Source organism: Juglans microcarpa x Juglans regia, chromosome 7D, assembly GCF_004785595.1.
Source record: "Juglans microcarpa x Juglans regia isolate MS1-56 chromosome 7D, Jm3101_v1.0, whole genome shotgun sequence".
NCBI classification, from domain to species: Eukaryota; Viridiplantae; Streptophyta; class Magnoliopsida; order Fagales; family Juglandaceae; genus Juglans; species Juglans microcarpa x Juglans regia.
This window is the reverse complement of record NC_054606.1, coordinates 1423950-1439050: the sequence shown is the minus strand read 5'-3', so window position 1 is coordinate 1439050 and position 15101 is coordinate 1423950. Positions and strand designations below refer to the sequence as shown.

The 15101-nt window shown below is 37.3% G+C and overlaps 1 protein-coding gene across 1 annotated transcript; it reads right to left on the bottom strand.

Moving 5' to 3' along the window:
• Positions 1-334: 334 nt before the first annotated feature.
• On the bottom strand, positions 335-14957 carry LOC121239424 (mediator of RNA polymerase II transcription subunit 15a-like). Its single transcript, XM_041136677.1, has 12 exons — positions 14799-14957; positions 13650-13805; positions 12080-12191; positions 11529-11639; positions 9884-11083; positions 5183-5253; positions 3354-3428; positions 2140-3207; positions 1698-2030; positions 1177-1374; positions 990-1078; positions 335-800 (listed from the first exon to the last, which is right to left on the bottom strand). Exons 5-12 carry the CDS (start codon positions 10908-10910, stop codon positions 593-595), a joined length of 3069 nt encoding a protein of 1022 aa, XP_040992611.1. The 5' UTR covers positions 10911-11083; positions 11529-11639; positions 12080-12191; positions 13650-13805; positions 14799-14957; the 3' UTR covers positions 335-592.
• Between the last annotated feature and the right edge of the window lie 144 nt (positions 14958-15101).

Sequence of the window (15101 nt, the reverse complement as noted above, 5' to 3'; positions counted from 1 at the left end):
TGCCCACACACAGACAATAGAGAGAGAAAAGGAGAGAGGGAGTTGAACCCAAGAACGCTTTCCATAGAATCTGGTGCTTGGAACCCAAAGTTGCTTTAGCCGAAACAATGGCCGTCAATTTGGTAAAATTTCAATTTTCTTTTGCTACATAAAAAAAATATGATTATTATATACAACTCATATCATAGAAACTGATAAAATGTCTGAACTTTGAAGTATTTAGGAGGTTTTATTTCTGAATTATGAGTATAATTACCTCTACTCTCTGTAATTTTGAACATTATAACTTTTGAGCTGAAATCCCCAAAATAATCTTCTCTGTTACTATCCAATGGATTGAAAACTCATATTATAATTTATTAAAATTACAAATAAGCTCAAACACTTACGCCTTCAAAACTACATTTAAAAAAAAAAAAAAAAAAAAACACTTTTGAAAATTTGGTCAGACAAATTAAAGAAGACCCTACACAAGCATCGCACCTGATACAATTAGCAGGGGAAAAAAAAAATCCATCATCTGTAGCAAAACCAACCTAGGTGCATATCAATAGGAATCTTCCAAGTAGATGATATGCAAGTGCAGACTGATTCAAGCAGCTCCAAGACATGTCTCCCAAGTTCCATATTTTGAGCTAAAGTTGCCTCCGCCATTCTGCACTGCATACTCGAGGACAACCTCCCGGACACAAAAATCCCACATCCTTGCTATCTCCCCCACTGAGAAGGGATTTGACAGGGTTCTGAGGCATGAATTGAGCTTTGATATTACCTTTACTGAAAGGTCCTGGTGGTCCTCTCTGTCAAAGCAACCAAGGAATTGGGGGGATGACCAATCTTCCAAGGATTAACATAAAGCATAGCCCACGGCTTGTTTTGGGATATCATATTATCACTAATGCATGAACAGTTACTGCGTGGTGCCCATCACTTTTCCAAGAATAATCTGCATATATATAAAATCAAAATAACAATGCCAATGCTCTCACCTTGCTCCCACTGGCATTTTGTCTAGGAGTACAGGAGAAGTGTGTGGATAACTAGCGGGAACGAGCAATTTTAAGGGCTGAATAGGTGACTGCATGCCGATGACAAACACAAAGTCAAGGGAAGGTATAGAAAGATAATGCTTATAGCTTATAAACGGCGATAGGACTGGAATACTTGGAAACATACTGCCTGAGATGAAACAGGCTGTGATTTGAAGTTTGGACAGGCGGCCACAGCAGTGAATGAGCACATGACAATGGTACCTTCACCACAACCAGTTGCAGCAGCAGCAGTTGAAATGATATGTTCGTCACTAATGACTACCACAGTGTCTATCAGCTGTTGGTTTATTTTCCTAATTTCTTCCAACAGAGCATGCTTGACCTGCAAAGGGGTACAGATAAGTTCTTACATCATAATACAAGAGGCACTCTGATTCAACGTCCAAACTGTTCAAAGATGGAAGTTAACTTTCACATTCATAAACAAGCAAAAACTAGAGGAACAATTCCCTATAATTGAGCGCCCATAAAAAACTGCATTCATGAAATCATGCTACTGAAGGATGATGATGGACGTCAATTCAATTGTATCGAGAATTGATGTTTTATGTTGCTGAAAACTGCATGCATGAAGTCATGCTACTGAAAGAAACTTAATAGTAGCTTCTAGTTCTGGTTGAAAACCCCACCACAACAGCTACCTACCTCAATCCTAGGCCGTTTAATACAAGACATCGCAGATGACTCCAACTCGGGTTTCTCCAAGTCAATCCACTGTCTGAATCCATCATTCATTGGAGAAGGATTTGACGCAATCCAATTTGTGCAGCGATTCCTTTTCCTTGTTCCAGATGTATCATTCCACCCTTTTAAATATCTTGCTTGCAAACTAGACTTCGTCATGGCAACCAAATCCTCACCTATTGCTGCTCTAGACCCATTAGCTGGCAGCGAACTTGATATCCAATCAGTAATACCAATCACTGATCCAATGTCACCAATAGCAGCACTGAGTTCTTTAGATGAGATCGAGTTCACCTGAAATTTTGCATGATCAACTTCATATGTAATCAAATATCGTACGTCCCACAGAAAATCTAGAACCAAAACATTTGAATTGAAGTTAACAATTTAAGTTCAAACTAACCACATTAATTAAGCACTTAATAGGCTGTTCAGCAACACTTGACTGATCATAATTGAAGGTTGCCATATTACAATTCGTGCCATCCAGAGTATCAAGTTCCTCAAGATATGGCGAGACTGACATCCCAGGAGTGCAGATGGCAAGTGATTGGCCAGGTCCTAGAGAACCAGGTACATTGGGATGTCGAATATTTCCAGTATTCAAGCGTGATGGAGCATCAAAAGTAGGTTTCTCACAATTCCCTAACATGGAGGGTTGAGCCAAGGAAGAAGGTAGGGCAGAGCAAGACTTTGCAGAATGAAAACAGGTTCCGGCCTCCGTAAGAGGTGTTGGCAGATTTTGCACATCAATACGAGGACAATGGTGAGCTAGTGGATGACAGGAGACTTCGGATGACGAGATAGGAACTGAAGCCCCAGGCTTTGAGTGCTGGGAACTATACACTGAGCACCTGGCACCAGATTGATTTTGCAAAATACGTCCTGATTTGACACCCATCCCTCCTTTAACTCTCGAGTCATTTACTGCATTTTCCTGATGCTGTGACTTGTTAACACTCGTCCCTAGTCTCACTTTTAATTCATTTACCTCATTCAACTGATTCTGTCGTTTTGCATGAGCATGCGGCTTTGCAGCCTGCTGGGGCAATATTTGGTGATTCTCTCGTACCAGTTGTTGCTGCATGTTGGGCTTTTGAAATACTAGCTCAGGCTTTTGAGCCAATTCTCTCGTACCAGTTGCTACTAGAGTACTCTGTGACTTAGTAAATTGCAGTGGCGGTATCTTTTGATTTTCAAGTTGATGCACTTCAGATGTCTGAATTTGTGGCTGCGTCAACTGCTGAACAGAGTAAATATCTGGGAAAAATTTTCCTTCCCGTGGTGAAGAATCAGACTTTTTTCCAGTCAGCTGAAGAATCCAAAGTATCTTCTTTTGAAGTGTATCCAACTTCTCCGCATAAGAAGGCATGATCTTGCTTTTGGGCACATTTAGGTAAGCTATAATTAGATTCAACGTAAGATTAATTTTCTCTAATTGGCCTGTGTTTGTTGGATGAGGAGCAGAATCCTGCTGGAAAAAAGGAATACGGGCAAATATAAAACAAAACAAAATAAGAAATCGTTAGTGTAAAAAAAAGATTTGTGATGTAATGTGGCGAATCTATTCTTGGCTATGACAGCAAATTCACAAACATGAGTTATGTTATAGCGCACCTGCTGGAGCCTATTAGTCAATGTTTGCCGCAACCCAGTAAGTTGTTTCAAATACCTGCTTTTTAAACTTTCAACCTGCAAAGCAAAATAATGAGAAAAGTAATGATCTGCAAGAATACTTAACATATATCCATCAGCAGATAAGATTGTATAAACAGAATACGAAACGTACTTATACCAGCCCCTTTACTGTTGAGTTCTGACATACAATAGAAAATATTTCAATATGAGCAATTTCAAAACACAGAGAGAGATTCAGAGGAACAAGCAATATGGATAAAATCCTCAAGACTTGTGGATTACAAATGAGAAAGTAACAGGCATGCTGTGACAATGAAGGTTTGTGCATGGAAAGAAGCTGAGAATTCACAGTTCTATTGTGTCTTCCAAACCAGAATGCCTCCCATTTTGTAGGTACTCTGCAACCTCACAGACATGCCCATTTCAAAAAAATGATTTTTCTGGTAAGTAATGATATTGGAATTTTTATTAATTTTCAGTAACTAAAACTGAGTAATGTCAAAACTATAAAATTAAGTACTCAACTATGACCTGTCCAACCCCACCCCAAGTGCTAAAGGGGAAGAAAATTTTTGCGATGGAACATATATCCATTTCTTTCTGTCAGTATTTTGGATCCATTGAGAGTCAATTGGAAAAACAAATTCCATATTAAATAGAAAGAAGCAATTCCTAATGTTTTTATCAACATTTGAAGTACACTCACCTCTTATGATGAGTGCAACTAAAATTCCAAAGGTTCTTCCAAAGGTTCTTCCCTACTAGTACAGCATTTAATATAACATTACATATTTGCAGTTAGTCAATCCATCTCTATACAGAGGTATGATGATGCATGATCATCATAGCTTATGTAATATGATTGGTAGTATGATACATGATACATGATACATGAACATCATAGCTTATGTAATAATGACCATACCAGAAGGATTGGCAGTATGATTTTTATTTTTTTGTCCTAGGTGATAGTGATACCATAGCTTATAAATAAAACACAACTGCGGCGGCAGCATACTATGTCATTATTCTGCATAGAGTTGAAGTCTATAGGAGCCGAGCAGAGTGCACCAGAGAGCCCCTGAGTTTTTAAATATGCAAACCTCTTTTCTAGATAATCTGCATAGAGTCAATCTATATGTTACACAGTTCTGCTTATAATGTTTTGTTTCTCCAATTAAACACTAGTCTTCTAAAGTGGTTGGTAATTTATGCTAAGAACAAAATGGATTTTTCTTTTCTCTATATTTATGCAATCTTTTTGTATGGTATTCTGAGATTCAAATAGGTTTCATTTCATGTTTCAAAACAATTTGAAAATCTTGCGATGCTTTCGCTGCATTGAACAATGTCTTAAATGCTGAAAGCACAGTTCACACATCGAATCCAACTCGTCGTGTCAGAAATTTTTCGACCAGGTATATCTAAAGCTGACTTATTAAGGTTTATATAAGCTTATTCGAGCATTCTAGCATGATGAGAAGAGGTGAATTTAATCATTTAATACATATTTGACTGTCCAAATGATGAAGTACTAACTTATGACTCCTATGGTGTGTGAATCTATCAAAAATAAACTTACCAATGTTTTGGCAAAAATTTGTGAGACAATAGGATTAACTGGCTGACTATTACAGTTTTCTTTTTTTTTTTTTTTTTTTTTTTTTTTTTTAATTCAGTTGTCTCTGGAAAAACATAAAAAATGCTGCTTAACTGGGAACTTACTCAAGAAACAGTAAAATATATTTGTTATATTAACATGATAAAAGAAATCCACACAGTCAAACAAAGCACTTATAAGACATTACCCTCTGATAAACCTCCTCTTGCCAATCACCGATATTTGCAAACGGTTTCTCAGATGTGAGATTTAGTGGTCCTACCAAAGAAGCACAGAGAAAATGTTATGCGTTTGTATGGCAAGAGTAAATTTGGAAAAGAAAGTTAAAAAAAAAATATTATATGCACATAAATTGCAAGTAGAATGAGATAAAAGATTCAAAAGAGAGCAACTTCTTGTGGGACAAACTTCCATACTCAAATCCACCTTCTGCAATGTTCCAGCAATTTTCACATCAATAAAAGCGACTTTTTCATGGTTCTCATTGAGCACATGTAAAACTGTATGGTAAAAATTAAAATTTGTTGATATGCCCACAATTCCTAGAAGCTGGCAAGCACAATCATGAAGATTCAGTAGTTTATAAGACAAGCAGCCAAATGTTTTACTGCTGATATATGAAGAACCACAAGCATGAGAGTAAAGAACTGTAAGTCAACACGAATTGAATAAAGAGTGAAACCTCTTTTGAGTTGTCTAAAATTAACAAAACTTCAGGCAATGCTGCACTGGAAGTAGATCAACCTGACCGAACCAATGAAGTTAAACAAGGGAAGTACCTATGCTTTGATGTAATGACCAGGGTCATTATTTCGGGGAAGACAAACATTTGAAGCATGGCATTCTCCTATTTTCCTTTCAATTATGATGTACAGGATACTTCAATTAAAAAATCACATCTCTGACACTTAGAAAATGACTGCATTAGGCACTTTTAAAAGAATTCACCCTCAACTAAGAAAAAGAGTAGTGCATTATCATGTATCTCGTTGCACAAATTGTGCTTAGTTAAGATTTTTTTTATGATTCTTTTGCTCTCATATTCTTTGAACCCAAACACACTCAAACACAGAAAAGTATTGATGTTTAAATCATCCCTTTCACTAAGACACGCCTATATTAATTTCTTTCCCATGTACAACTTTTTTTTTTTTTCTTATAAGGTAAATTTTATTCAAAGCGCATACATGTAAAAAAAACTTAAATACCAATTAAAAAAATTCTAGCATCATCCTCTCACAATCTCCAAAAGACAAGCACTGCATTCATGCCAAAGACACCACATCAAACACAAGGTATCCATCTTCAACACCTCGGAATTGCTATGAGTACTAATAGGATTAGGACTACAACAACAAACCATCAAATCTTCCATCTGCCAAGGCATGAAACATTCAAACCCAAATGTGTGAAAAATCGATGCCTATAGATCTCTAACCGCTCACAGTGAAGTAAAAGATGATTGATGTTTGCTCCATATTGCTTACACATACAACACCACTCCATTAATAGGGCATTCCTCTTCCTCAAGTTATCCATCATTAAGAACTTCCCTTACACATGCAACCAAACAAAGAATGCTACCCTTGATGGTGCCTTATTTCTCCAAATCTTTTTCCAGTGAAATGGGAGGTTATCTTGAGGGAAGATTCGGTATTAGAAAGACTTGACATCAAAGCTCCATAGTTTGGAAGGAATCCAACGGATGTTAGAAAAAAAATCTCCTCTCTGCCTAAAAAAGTACAAACGATTTAGGGCTTGTTTGTTTTCAGAGATGAGATGAGATGAGTTGAGATTAAAGTTAAAAAGTTGAATAAAATATTATTAGAATATATTTTTTAATATTATTTTTGTTTTAGGATTTGAAAAAGTTGAATTGTTTATTTTATTTTGTGTGGGGATTTGAGAAAGTTGTAATAATGAGGTGAGATGAGATGAGATGTTTTCTGAAAACAAACGAGGCCTTAAGAAAAGAAGGATCATTCTTACAAAGTAACATTCCATTATTCTCAGTGGGGGAGGCAAATACAAGCTCACTTCTCATATCCCACCTATTATTTGTTGATGATACCCTAATCTTTTATGGCGCTAGTCATGATCAAATCCGAGCTTTGAGGAGTGTGGGCACTCCTTTTATGCTTTGAAGCTGTTTTAGAGTTGAAGGTGAACTTGGCTAAATTAGAAGTAGTCCCGGTGGGGAATGTTCCGAATGTCGAGAGCATGGCTAACAATTTGGAATGCAAGATATCCCCAGCTGCTGAAGAAATATTTGGGTCTTCCTTTGGGTGCCCCATTAAAATCAAAATTTATTTGGGATGAAGTACTAGAAAAAATGGAATGGAAACTGGCTAATTGGAAGAGGACGTATCTATCCAAAGGTGGTAGGGTCACCTTAACCAAAAGTACTCTATCCAACTTGCCAACCTATTTCCTATCACTATTTCCGCTTCCCACAAAGTTGGCCCTGTGCATGGAGAAACTTTAATGGATTTTTTTTTTTTGAGTGGGGTGGGGGGTGAATGAGGAATTTAAATTCCACCTGGTAAAATAGGCCACGGTGCGCTCCCCTATCCCGAAAGGAGGATTGGGAATCCGTCACTTGCTATCTTTAAGCCTTGCTTGGCAAATGGGTATGGAGATACCACAATGAATGAGGGGCATTATGAAGAGCCGTCATAGAGTCGAAGTATGGTGAACCATGGGGAGGATGGTGTTCAAATAAGGTAAATGGGACATGTGGGGTTGGTTTATGGAAACACATAAGAAGAGGTTGGGACTTATTCAAGAAATATCCGTTTTGAGGTGGGTGATGGGTCCAAAATAAAATTTTGGCATGATATATGGTGTAACGATACAACACTCAAGGAAGCTTACCCATAATTCTATGGCTTAGTAAGAATGAAAGAAGCGTCAATTGCAGACTTCTTAACTATTTCTAATGGTACGCCCCAATGGAACGTTAATTCTTTAGAGATGCACAAGCTTGGAAAGTTGTTGCTTTCTCGGAGTTCTATGATCTAGTGCACTATACCCGTATAATGAAGGGAGCCGAAGACAAGATCTTTTGGCGCCCTTCTAAGAAAGGGAAGTTCACAGTTCGCTCCTACTATCATGCAGCCATGCAATGATCATGCATAATACAACGTCATTCCCATGTAAGAGTATTTGGAAGACAAAAGCACCCATGAAGGGTAATTTCTTTGTGTGGACAGCCTCGTTAAGAAAGATCCTCACAATAGAAAATCTACAAAAATGCCACATCATAGTCATGGATTGGTATTTTATGTGCAAAAAGAGTGGAGACTCTATAGATCATCTATTAATTCATTGTGAGATTGCTACGACCCTATGGAATGATTTCTTTGCTCGGGTGGGATTAGATTGGGTCATGCCAAAAAAGGTAATCGACCTCCTAACTTCTTGGCGAGGCATCCAAGGTAACCCTCAGATCGCAAAAGTGTGGAAGATGGTCCCAATTTGTCTATGGTGGTATATTTGGAGGGAGAGGAATGCAAGGAGTTTTGAAGATTGAGAGCGGTCAATGGAAGTGCTTAGAAGTTTATTTTTCAATACCTTACTCCATTGGTCGATTGTAATTGATTTTAATGGAATGTCTTTCATGACTTCCTTGTATCGCTAAACTCACATATATAGGCGATGCTCTTGTATATGTCCCGTATGCTCGGGCCTTTGTCTACTTTATTCTCAATAAAATTTTGTTTATTGATAAAAAAAAATTCCATTGGGTCTATTCTCAAAGATCCGTAAAAGCTATGCTATCAATGCCTCTTTACAATGGGAGATTCTATCGTCAAGGGCTGAAAAGAGTAAAAATAATCAAAGAAAAAAAGTCCTGCTATCTTCAAGGGATGGTCCCCACATCATATATTGTGCAAGAATCTGATCTTAGACTCATTCCCACCTCAAAGACAACGAGAAATCCCCCCACCCTGCCCTGATGTTTTTCCACACCCCTACCCCAAACAGCCTGCTAACCTTGTTTGAACATGAACACCAACCTCACTCACAGGCTGCTGTATTTGACTTCTGCCACCAATCTCCACAATGTTTTTTTTTTTTTTTTTTTTTTTTTTTTTTTTGGCGTGGCAAAATGTCATAACCACTTACCCAAGATAGCTTTGATAAACAACGCCTTTGTCTGCCTATTAGGAATTTCCATGTTCAACACCTCAAGACTATGTTTTTTTTTTTTTTTTTTTTATCAGTAAAAAGTAATTCTCATTAATATGAATGAAAATAGGCATGGCCTATGTAGTATACAATAGAAAACACCTAATTCTTAAAAAACACGACACTCATCCTTTGCCTAACTTGAACAATTCTGAGAATGGCTTGCCAGTGTGCTCTCCTTCTGACAATAAGGATTCCTATTCTCATCCAGCATCAAGCAAGTTTAAACCTCATTACTGGATTCGATTTGTTAAAGAATAGTGAATACAAAATGAATCATCTTTCCCATTAAATAGATCACTAGGGGTCCATATGTTAGTTTATGTAAGTTCTTATATAATGCTGGCAAGGACACATTGACAGTACTCAGAAAAAAGGTCATATTAACAGTATATTTTCTAAATGTCATTCCTGCTTTCTAGAACAAGCATGCAATTCTTCCTATATCTATAATTAATTCTACTATCATCCCTATGTAAGTAGAGCAAAAAGTTAGACAATTCAGTGCTACAGTAATTTGGAACCGCAAACTGTTGAGACGAGAACCAAAAAATATATACATAGATATATAAGAATATTGCATAGTTGGATAACTTGATTAAATGTTGAGAAGCATGTTTTCTTTTTCTTTTTTGGTTGTTTGTTGGATTTGAAAAAAATAAACGTTCTTCCTTCCAAATTGCATGATTTGGCATACCTGATGCTTCAGAAATTTCCATTGTATCTGGCTGTGATGGAGTTGGTGGTTGTTGCACTTTTTCGAGCTGTGATTGAGATATCAGTTCCCTCACTGGAAGCTGTGGTTGTGATTGTTGCCCTTGAGGTGGCAACAAAGCTGATGCTGTCTTCTGGGTATGCCCCTCTGCCGCAACCTGAGTTTGGTGCGTGGTATAATTACCACATTGTTTCCCATGCAGCTTCAGTTGCGGCCTTAGTACAGAAAAATCTCTTTGTTGGGCCAACTTCTGATGATGTCGACTTGACTGATTGTTTTGCTGGCCTTGCAAAGGTTCCTGCTGCATGTTTTGAGCCTTGTTCTGCAGGAATGGTAACATTTGCTGTTGCTGCAGTGAGTCAGGGGCAAGATGTTGTTGCCCAATTAGCTGATTCTGTGCTACATAAGTATCAGCCATATTTTGATTTATTGATTGCGGTTGCTGATGTGATATTGATGGTATCTGATCTCGCATTGGTGATTTGTGTTTATGGGTAACAGGAGCCTGATGTGTTTTTTGCAGTTGCCTTTGTGGATGTCTCATAAGCAGAGGTTGTAATGATTGTTGACAGGAAGGCTGCTGATACTGCAGATGGTCAGAAACTACACATGATTGTGTCTCAGAAGGCCGTGTAAAGGGAGTTTGCGTGACAGATAGCTGACAAGACTGCATTTGATTAGGTCGCGAGAGTTTCTGATCATTTTGCTGCCCTGATTGTCCTTCCTGGCCATGAACTTGCAAGTGTGAGGGTGAAACAAAATCATTTTTTGAAGGCTTTGAAAGCCGGGGTTGTAATGGCAGTTGACAAGAATCTAGCTGTAACTTCTGAGGTTGTTGGTGGTTCTGTTGGACAACCACCTGCCGTGGATGTTTCCTTCCTTGAACCTGAATTGGATTATTGAGAGAAACATCAGAATATATTCCATGTCCCGCTGACCATTCAGCTGCCATTTGCGAAATTCTAGAGGTACGCTGCAAGTTGGAATCTTCAGTGGCAGCATTCGGCATAGGAGTCTCAATTAAATCACTGAGAGGATGCCCTGAAGATGGTAAGCTGGAAGAAGTTCCACAAGGTGCAATGTTGTTCTGAGTGCTCGGTGATAATTGATGTTGGTACTGATAAGAATGAAGAGAAAGCAATCGCCGATGCTTATCCACTTGGGACTGAATACTGCGGGATGCTGTTTAAAACAAACATACGAACACACAAAAACAAAAGAGTTAATGAAATGAAATTTCAAAAGAAAATAAGTAGTCAAGCTGTCTATATATCCCAAAAATGTTTACCACTGACAAACTAGGATTTTAAATTCATTTAAGTTTGGACAAATCCCAAATTAGAGTTAGTTGGAATAATTACCAATACGACAAGAAACACATTTCAGTAATGAAGGTGAAAGAAAAAAACCAGATACTAAGATCTGAAGTATGTGTAGCCAGCTTCAAATATTTGGAACAAGAGACATTACAAGGCCAATAGACAACTCCCAGATAAAAGCCTCAATATAATACAGGAAAACAAAGAACAAATTAATGCATGTAAACAGAAAATAAGGAAGAATTCGTATTGTATGTTTGTGAAGTTCAAAAAGTAACACAATGTAGACAAATCAAAGTCATGTTTACCTGTAGTTTCACCAGAATAAGACTTTGATAATAAAGAATTAGACTCGGACAATTTCTCAATTTCTCTTCAACAGTCAGCAACTTCGCCGATATCTTCTTCAAATAATCATTCTGAAAGCAGATATTATGCAATAATTATATTTACGAAAAAAGGAATGCCTTATGCTGAAGTTGGAAAAAAAATTCTGTTACCTTATTTTGTATAAATACAACATAAATCCTTGCAAAAATAAAAATTTCACAAGCTACAGGGATAAGTTTGCAAGAAATATCACAATGTTCATACCATGAGATAACTGAAATAACACCATCAAGATGGGTGGCAATCCGTATTGGGATGATGAGATGCAGTTGATCGAGATTCCATACTAGAAATGGATGAAAGGAAATCAAGATGCATTTTTCTCCCATCATTCCAATAGGACTGCAGGAAAACCTAAAAGGCTTGACTAAGCTGACATTGCATTGTCAAGTTCGGTCGAACAGATAAATGGCAATGCAAAGGCTGCAAATGTCAGTCAGGAAATAATATACCAGTGTGATTAAGATACCTCATCTGTGGCAGACTCATAAATCTTCTTCTCAAAATTCTCAGAAAGTGTCTTAATTTGAGATAATCCGTCTCTCCCAGAAGATCGAATCTGCTTCTTTAATATATCCATGCTGAAAGTGTAAATATTCAAATATAAGTAAATCATTCGCCATGCTAGCAAGAATAGAGAACTGATCAAAAAGAAAAAAACCTTACAATTATAAACAATATAGAATTCCTTGAATGCAATATCGAGCCACATCATCGTATGACATATCAACTTAAGCAATCTTTATTCAATTTCTAATATTTAAAATCCATGAGCCAATTTAGCTTGCCTAAGACTCATCTTTCCCCAAAGGTAAGTTATATACTAATCTTACAGGCCAGTCAGTTGGCCCAAGAGGAGCTGGAGTAAAACTTTCCCAAGCTCAGACCATATTCAATTTCTCTTGATCATGCCAGGTCCATTTGCATGGTAATTATATGTTGCTCACATCATTCATTTTTCTGCAACTGTTTCAGTAGACTTATCAAACCAAGTTTTTTAACCTAGAAGTAGCATTCTGCAATTAGTGCATTTATCTCATCCCCATTAAGCACCGTATCGAAGGCCATGAGACTACTCCATGCACCTCTCTGCCAGCAGGTATTAAATGCATAAGACGTGTTGAGCGGAAGCAAAGTATAGCATAATTAAACAGATAAGAGAATTAGTATTCAATCCTTTGCACCAGAAAATTATTAAATCTCTCAATCTTCTAACTAACCAAGACATAGTGTCATAGATCCAATGATAGCCAACAAGCTGAAGGTAGGGTTAACATAAAAGTATAAGGGAAAGCTTTCCCGATCCATAAATTCCATTCAAAAGAGGACAAAGTTGAAGATCAGTTTGACAAGTAGAGATAATAGACAGAGAACAAGCAAAGATGATAGGATGGAGGCAATCTGAAAGAAACAAACTCGAAGAATAGTGCAAGTACAACACTAACTTCATTTACATAACACAATGAGAAATCTCTCAAGTTGATGACAAAAATAACCATATTGCTGAGGAACTATTTGCAGCAATATATGATTCTAAAAGTTTCTAATTCTTCATTGATTCCCTATAAGAGGCTTGGTTTTATTTTACCTAATTCTCCCTTAAAGCACTAGTAGATTGTTACTTACAAAAAAAAAAAAAAAGGCACTAGTAGATTGTTGGCTGAATCCAGTGAATCAAAATATACAAGAACCAGGAAATATGGAGGAAAAGCCATAGAATGCTCTCTCATCTTTATTTTATCAACTAAATGCATGTAAGACTACTGAGCATATCATTAGAATCGCAATAAGTCAAACAGGAACCCTTAGTACATTATAAGGCATATCAAATCTAAAAAAGGCCTGATGTAATAAGGAAGGTAAAAAATGCAAATGATAATTTAAATTACTCAACCCCCCTCCCCCAGCCCCCAAGATCAACAATACTTGCCTGTAAATGCCCCAGTTTTTCTAAAGAATATCTGCAAAATATCTTTTGTACAAAATATGGTAACTTAAAAAACAACCTAAGCAATTAAAAAATGATATATCTTACTTACATCCTACACACGATCCTTTCTCGAGACTCTGGTGATAGTCGATCTCTCCAATCCTTCACTTCCATGTTGGTTGTAGTCGGAGCAAGCCTCTAATTAATTGTTCATGATATCCACCAAATTCTGACAAGAAAGCAATCAAAGTTTTCCAAAAAGCTCCTAGCGCCATAAAATGGGACATCATGCAGGTCAAACTACAGTATAATTATTGCGCAACTATTAACTATCATAAAACGGTTGTACATTACACTATCCTAATTATGTCCCACTAAAGAAAGTTACCTCAACTAATACCACGCTTAGCAAAGGCAACAACTATGTTGACCTCCCCATAATAGATAAAAAGAATCAAACAAATTACACAAAGATTCAAACCCACAATAAGACAAAATATAGTGCAGCTTTTTTCATTTATCTTAGATATACGTGAACAATTGCATGAAATGGCCATTAACCAATTATCAGTTACAATTATCAGTTAAGGTAAATTCCTGACACAAGCCGAGGACAAAGCATCATCAGTCCTAGATTGCATTTACAAACAATATCGGTTCTGATTCGTGAATATCGCACCACAAGTTCCTATTTTATGTTTATTTGCCTGAGTTCCATTAAATAGCAGTTTGAACAACCCTCAAGCAGACAAGCACCAATATTTATCCTGTCTGCGTTTCGACCCCATAACAATAAGGATTCCGTGGATGCAACAAGTACAATTGGCAAGTAGCAACCAACCCATTGATTAAATATATGTTGGTTGTTTTTCCAAATTTCTCCACAAATTTTCATTCGGAACATTGTTAAGGGCGGGGGGCGGGGGGGACCAATTATCTGCTAGATTTTCTTTTTCCTGTATATGCATATACCTCATAAGCCCAAAATTCCTAAGAACCAAACAGAAAATCATGTATTCATAAGCATGATCCACCATCGAAACCATAATATAACTCTCAGCCCCTAAACCCTAAGTTCTAGTGAATTATCAGTTTCAAAGTCTCTAACAGGGAAAAAGAAAAGAGAGAGAGAGAGAGAGAGAGAGAGAGAGAGAGAGAGAGAGAGAGAGAGAGAGAGAGAGAGAACGAAAAAGATCAACCGGCTGGTAAAAACGAAAGAAAGAAAAAGAACAACACAGAGAGAGATCGATGTAGATACCTGTTGGGATGATTGTGAGTTCGAGTGTATCTCTAAGCAGAGATTATAAATCGAGTAGATAAAAATAAAAAAATGGAGCGCTGCAAGGTTTTTGGGAGGTTTCGGAGGATGCTTACGGGCTAAGGAGTCCTACGTCTAGTCTGCTTGGGAAAACTTCAAATATTCTACGCATGCTGGTTGGCAGTCCGTACGGTTCATATATTTATAGGGGACTCAGGGAGAATCGGGACATATTATTTTCCTCGCATTGCCCCCTAAGTTTTCTTTTTTTCTTTTTTCTCCCTTATTTATCTCTCAGCAACA

Bases quoted from the DNA above. Each gene is read 5' to 3' on its own strand.
- LOC121239424 (XM_041136677.1), bottom strand. From the start codon at position 10,910: ATGCCGAATGCTGCCACTGAAGATTCCAACTTGCAGCGTACCTCTAGA. The intron at 2,031-2,139 runs GTTAGTTTGAAC...GCAAAATTTCAG, and splicing joins TTAAGTGCTTAATTAATGTG to GTGAACTCGATCTCATCTAA. The intron at 801-989 runs GTGAGAGCATTG...TTGCTTTGACAG, and splicing joins AAAATGCCAGTGGGAGCAAG to AGAGGACCACCAGGACCTTT.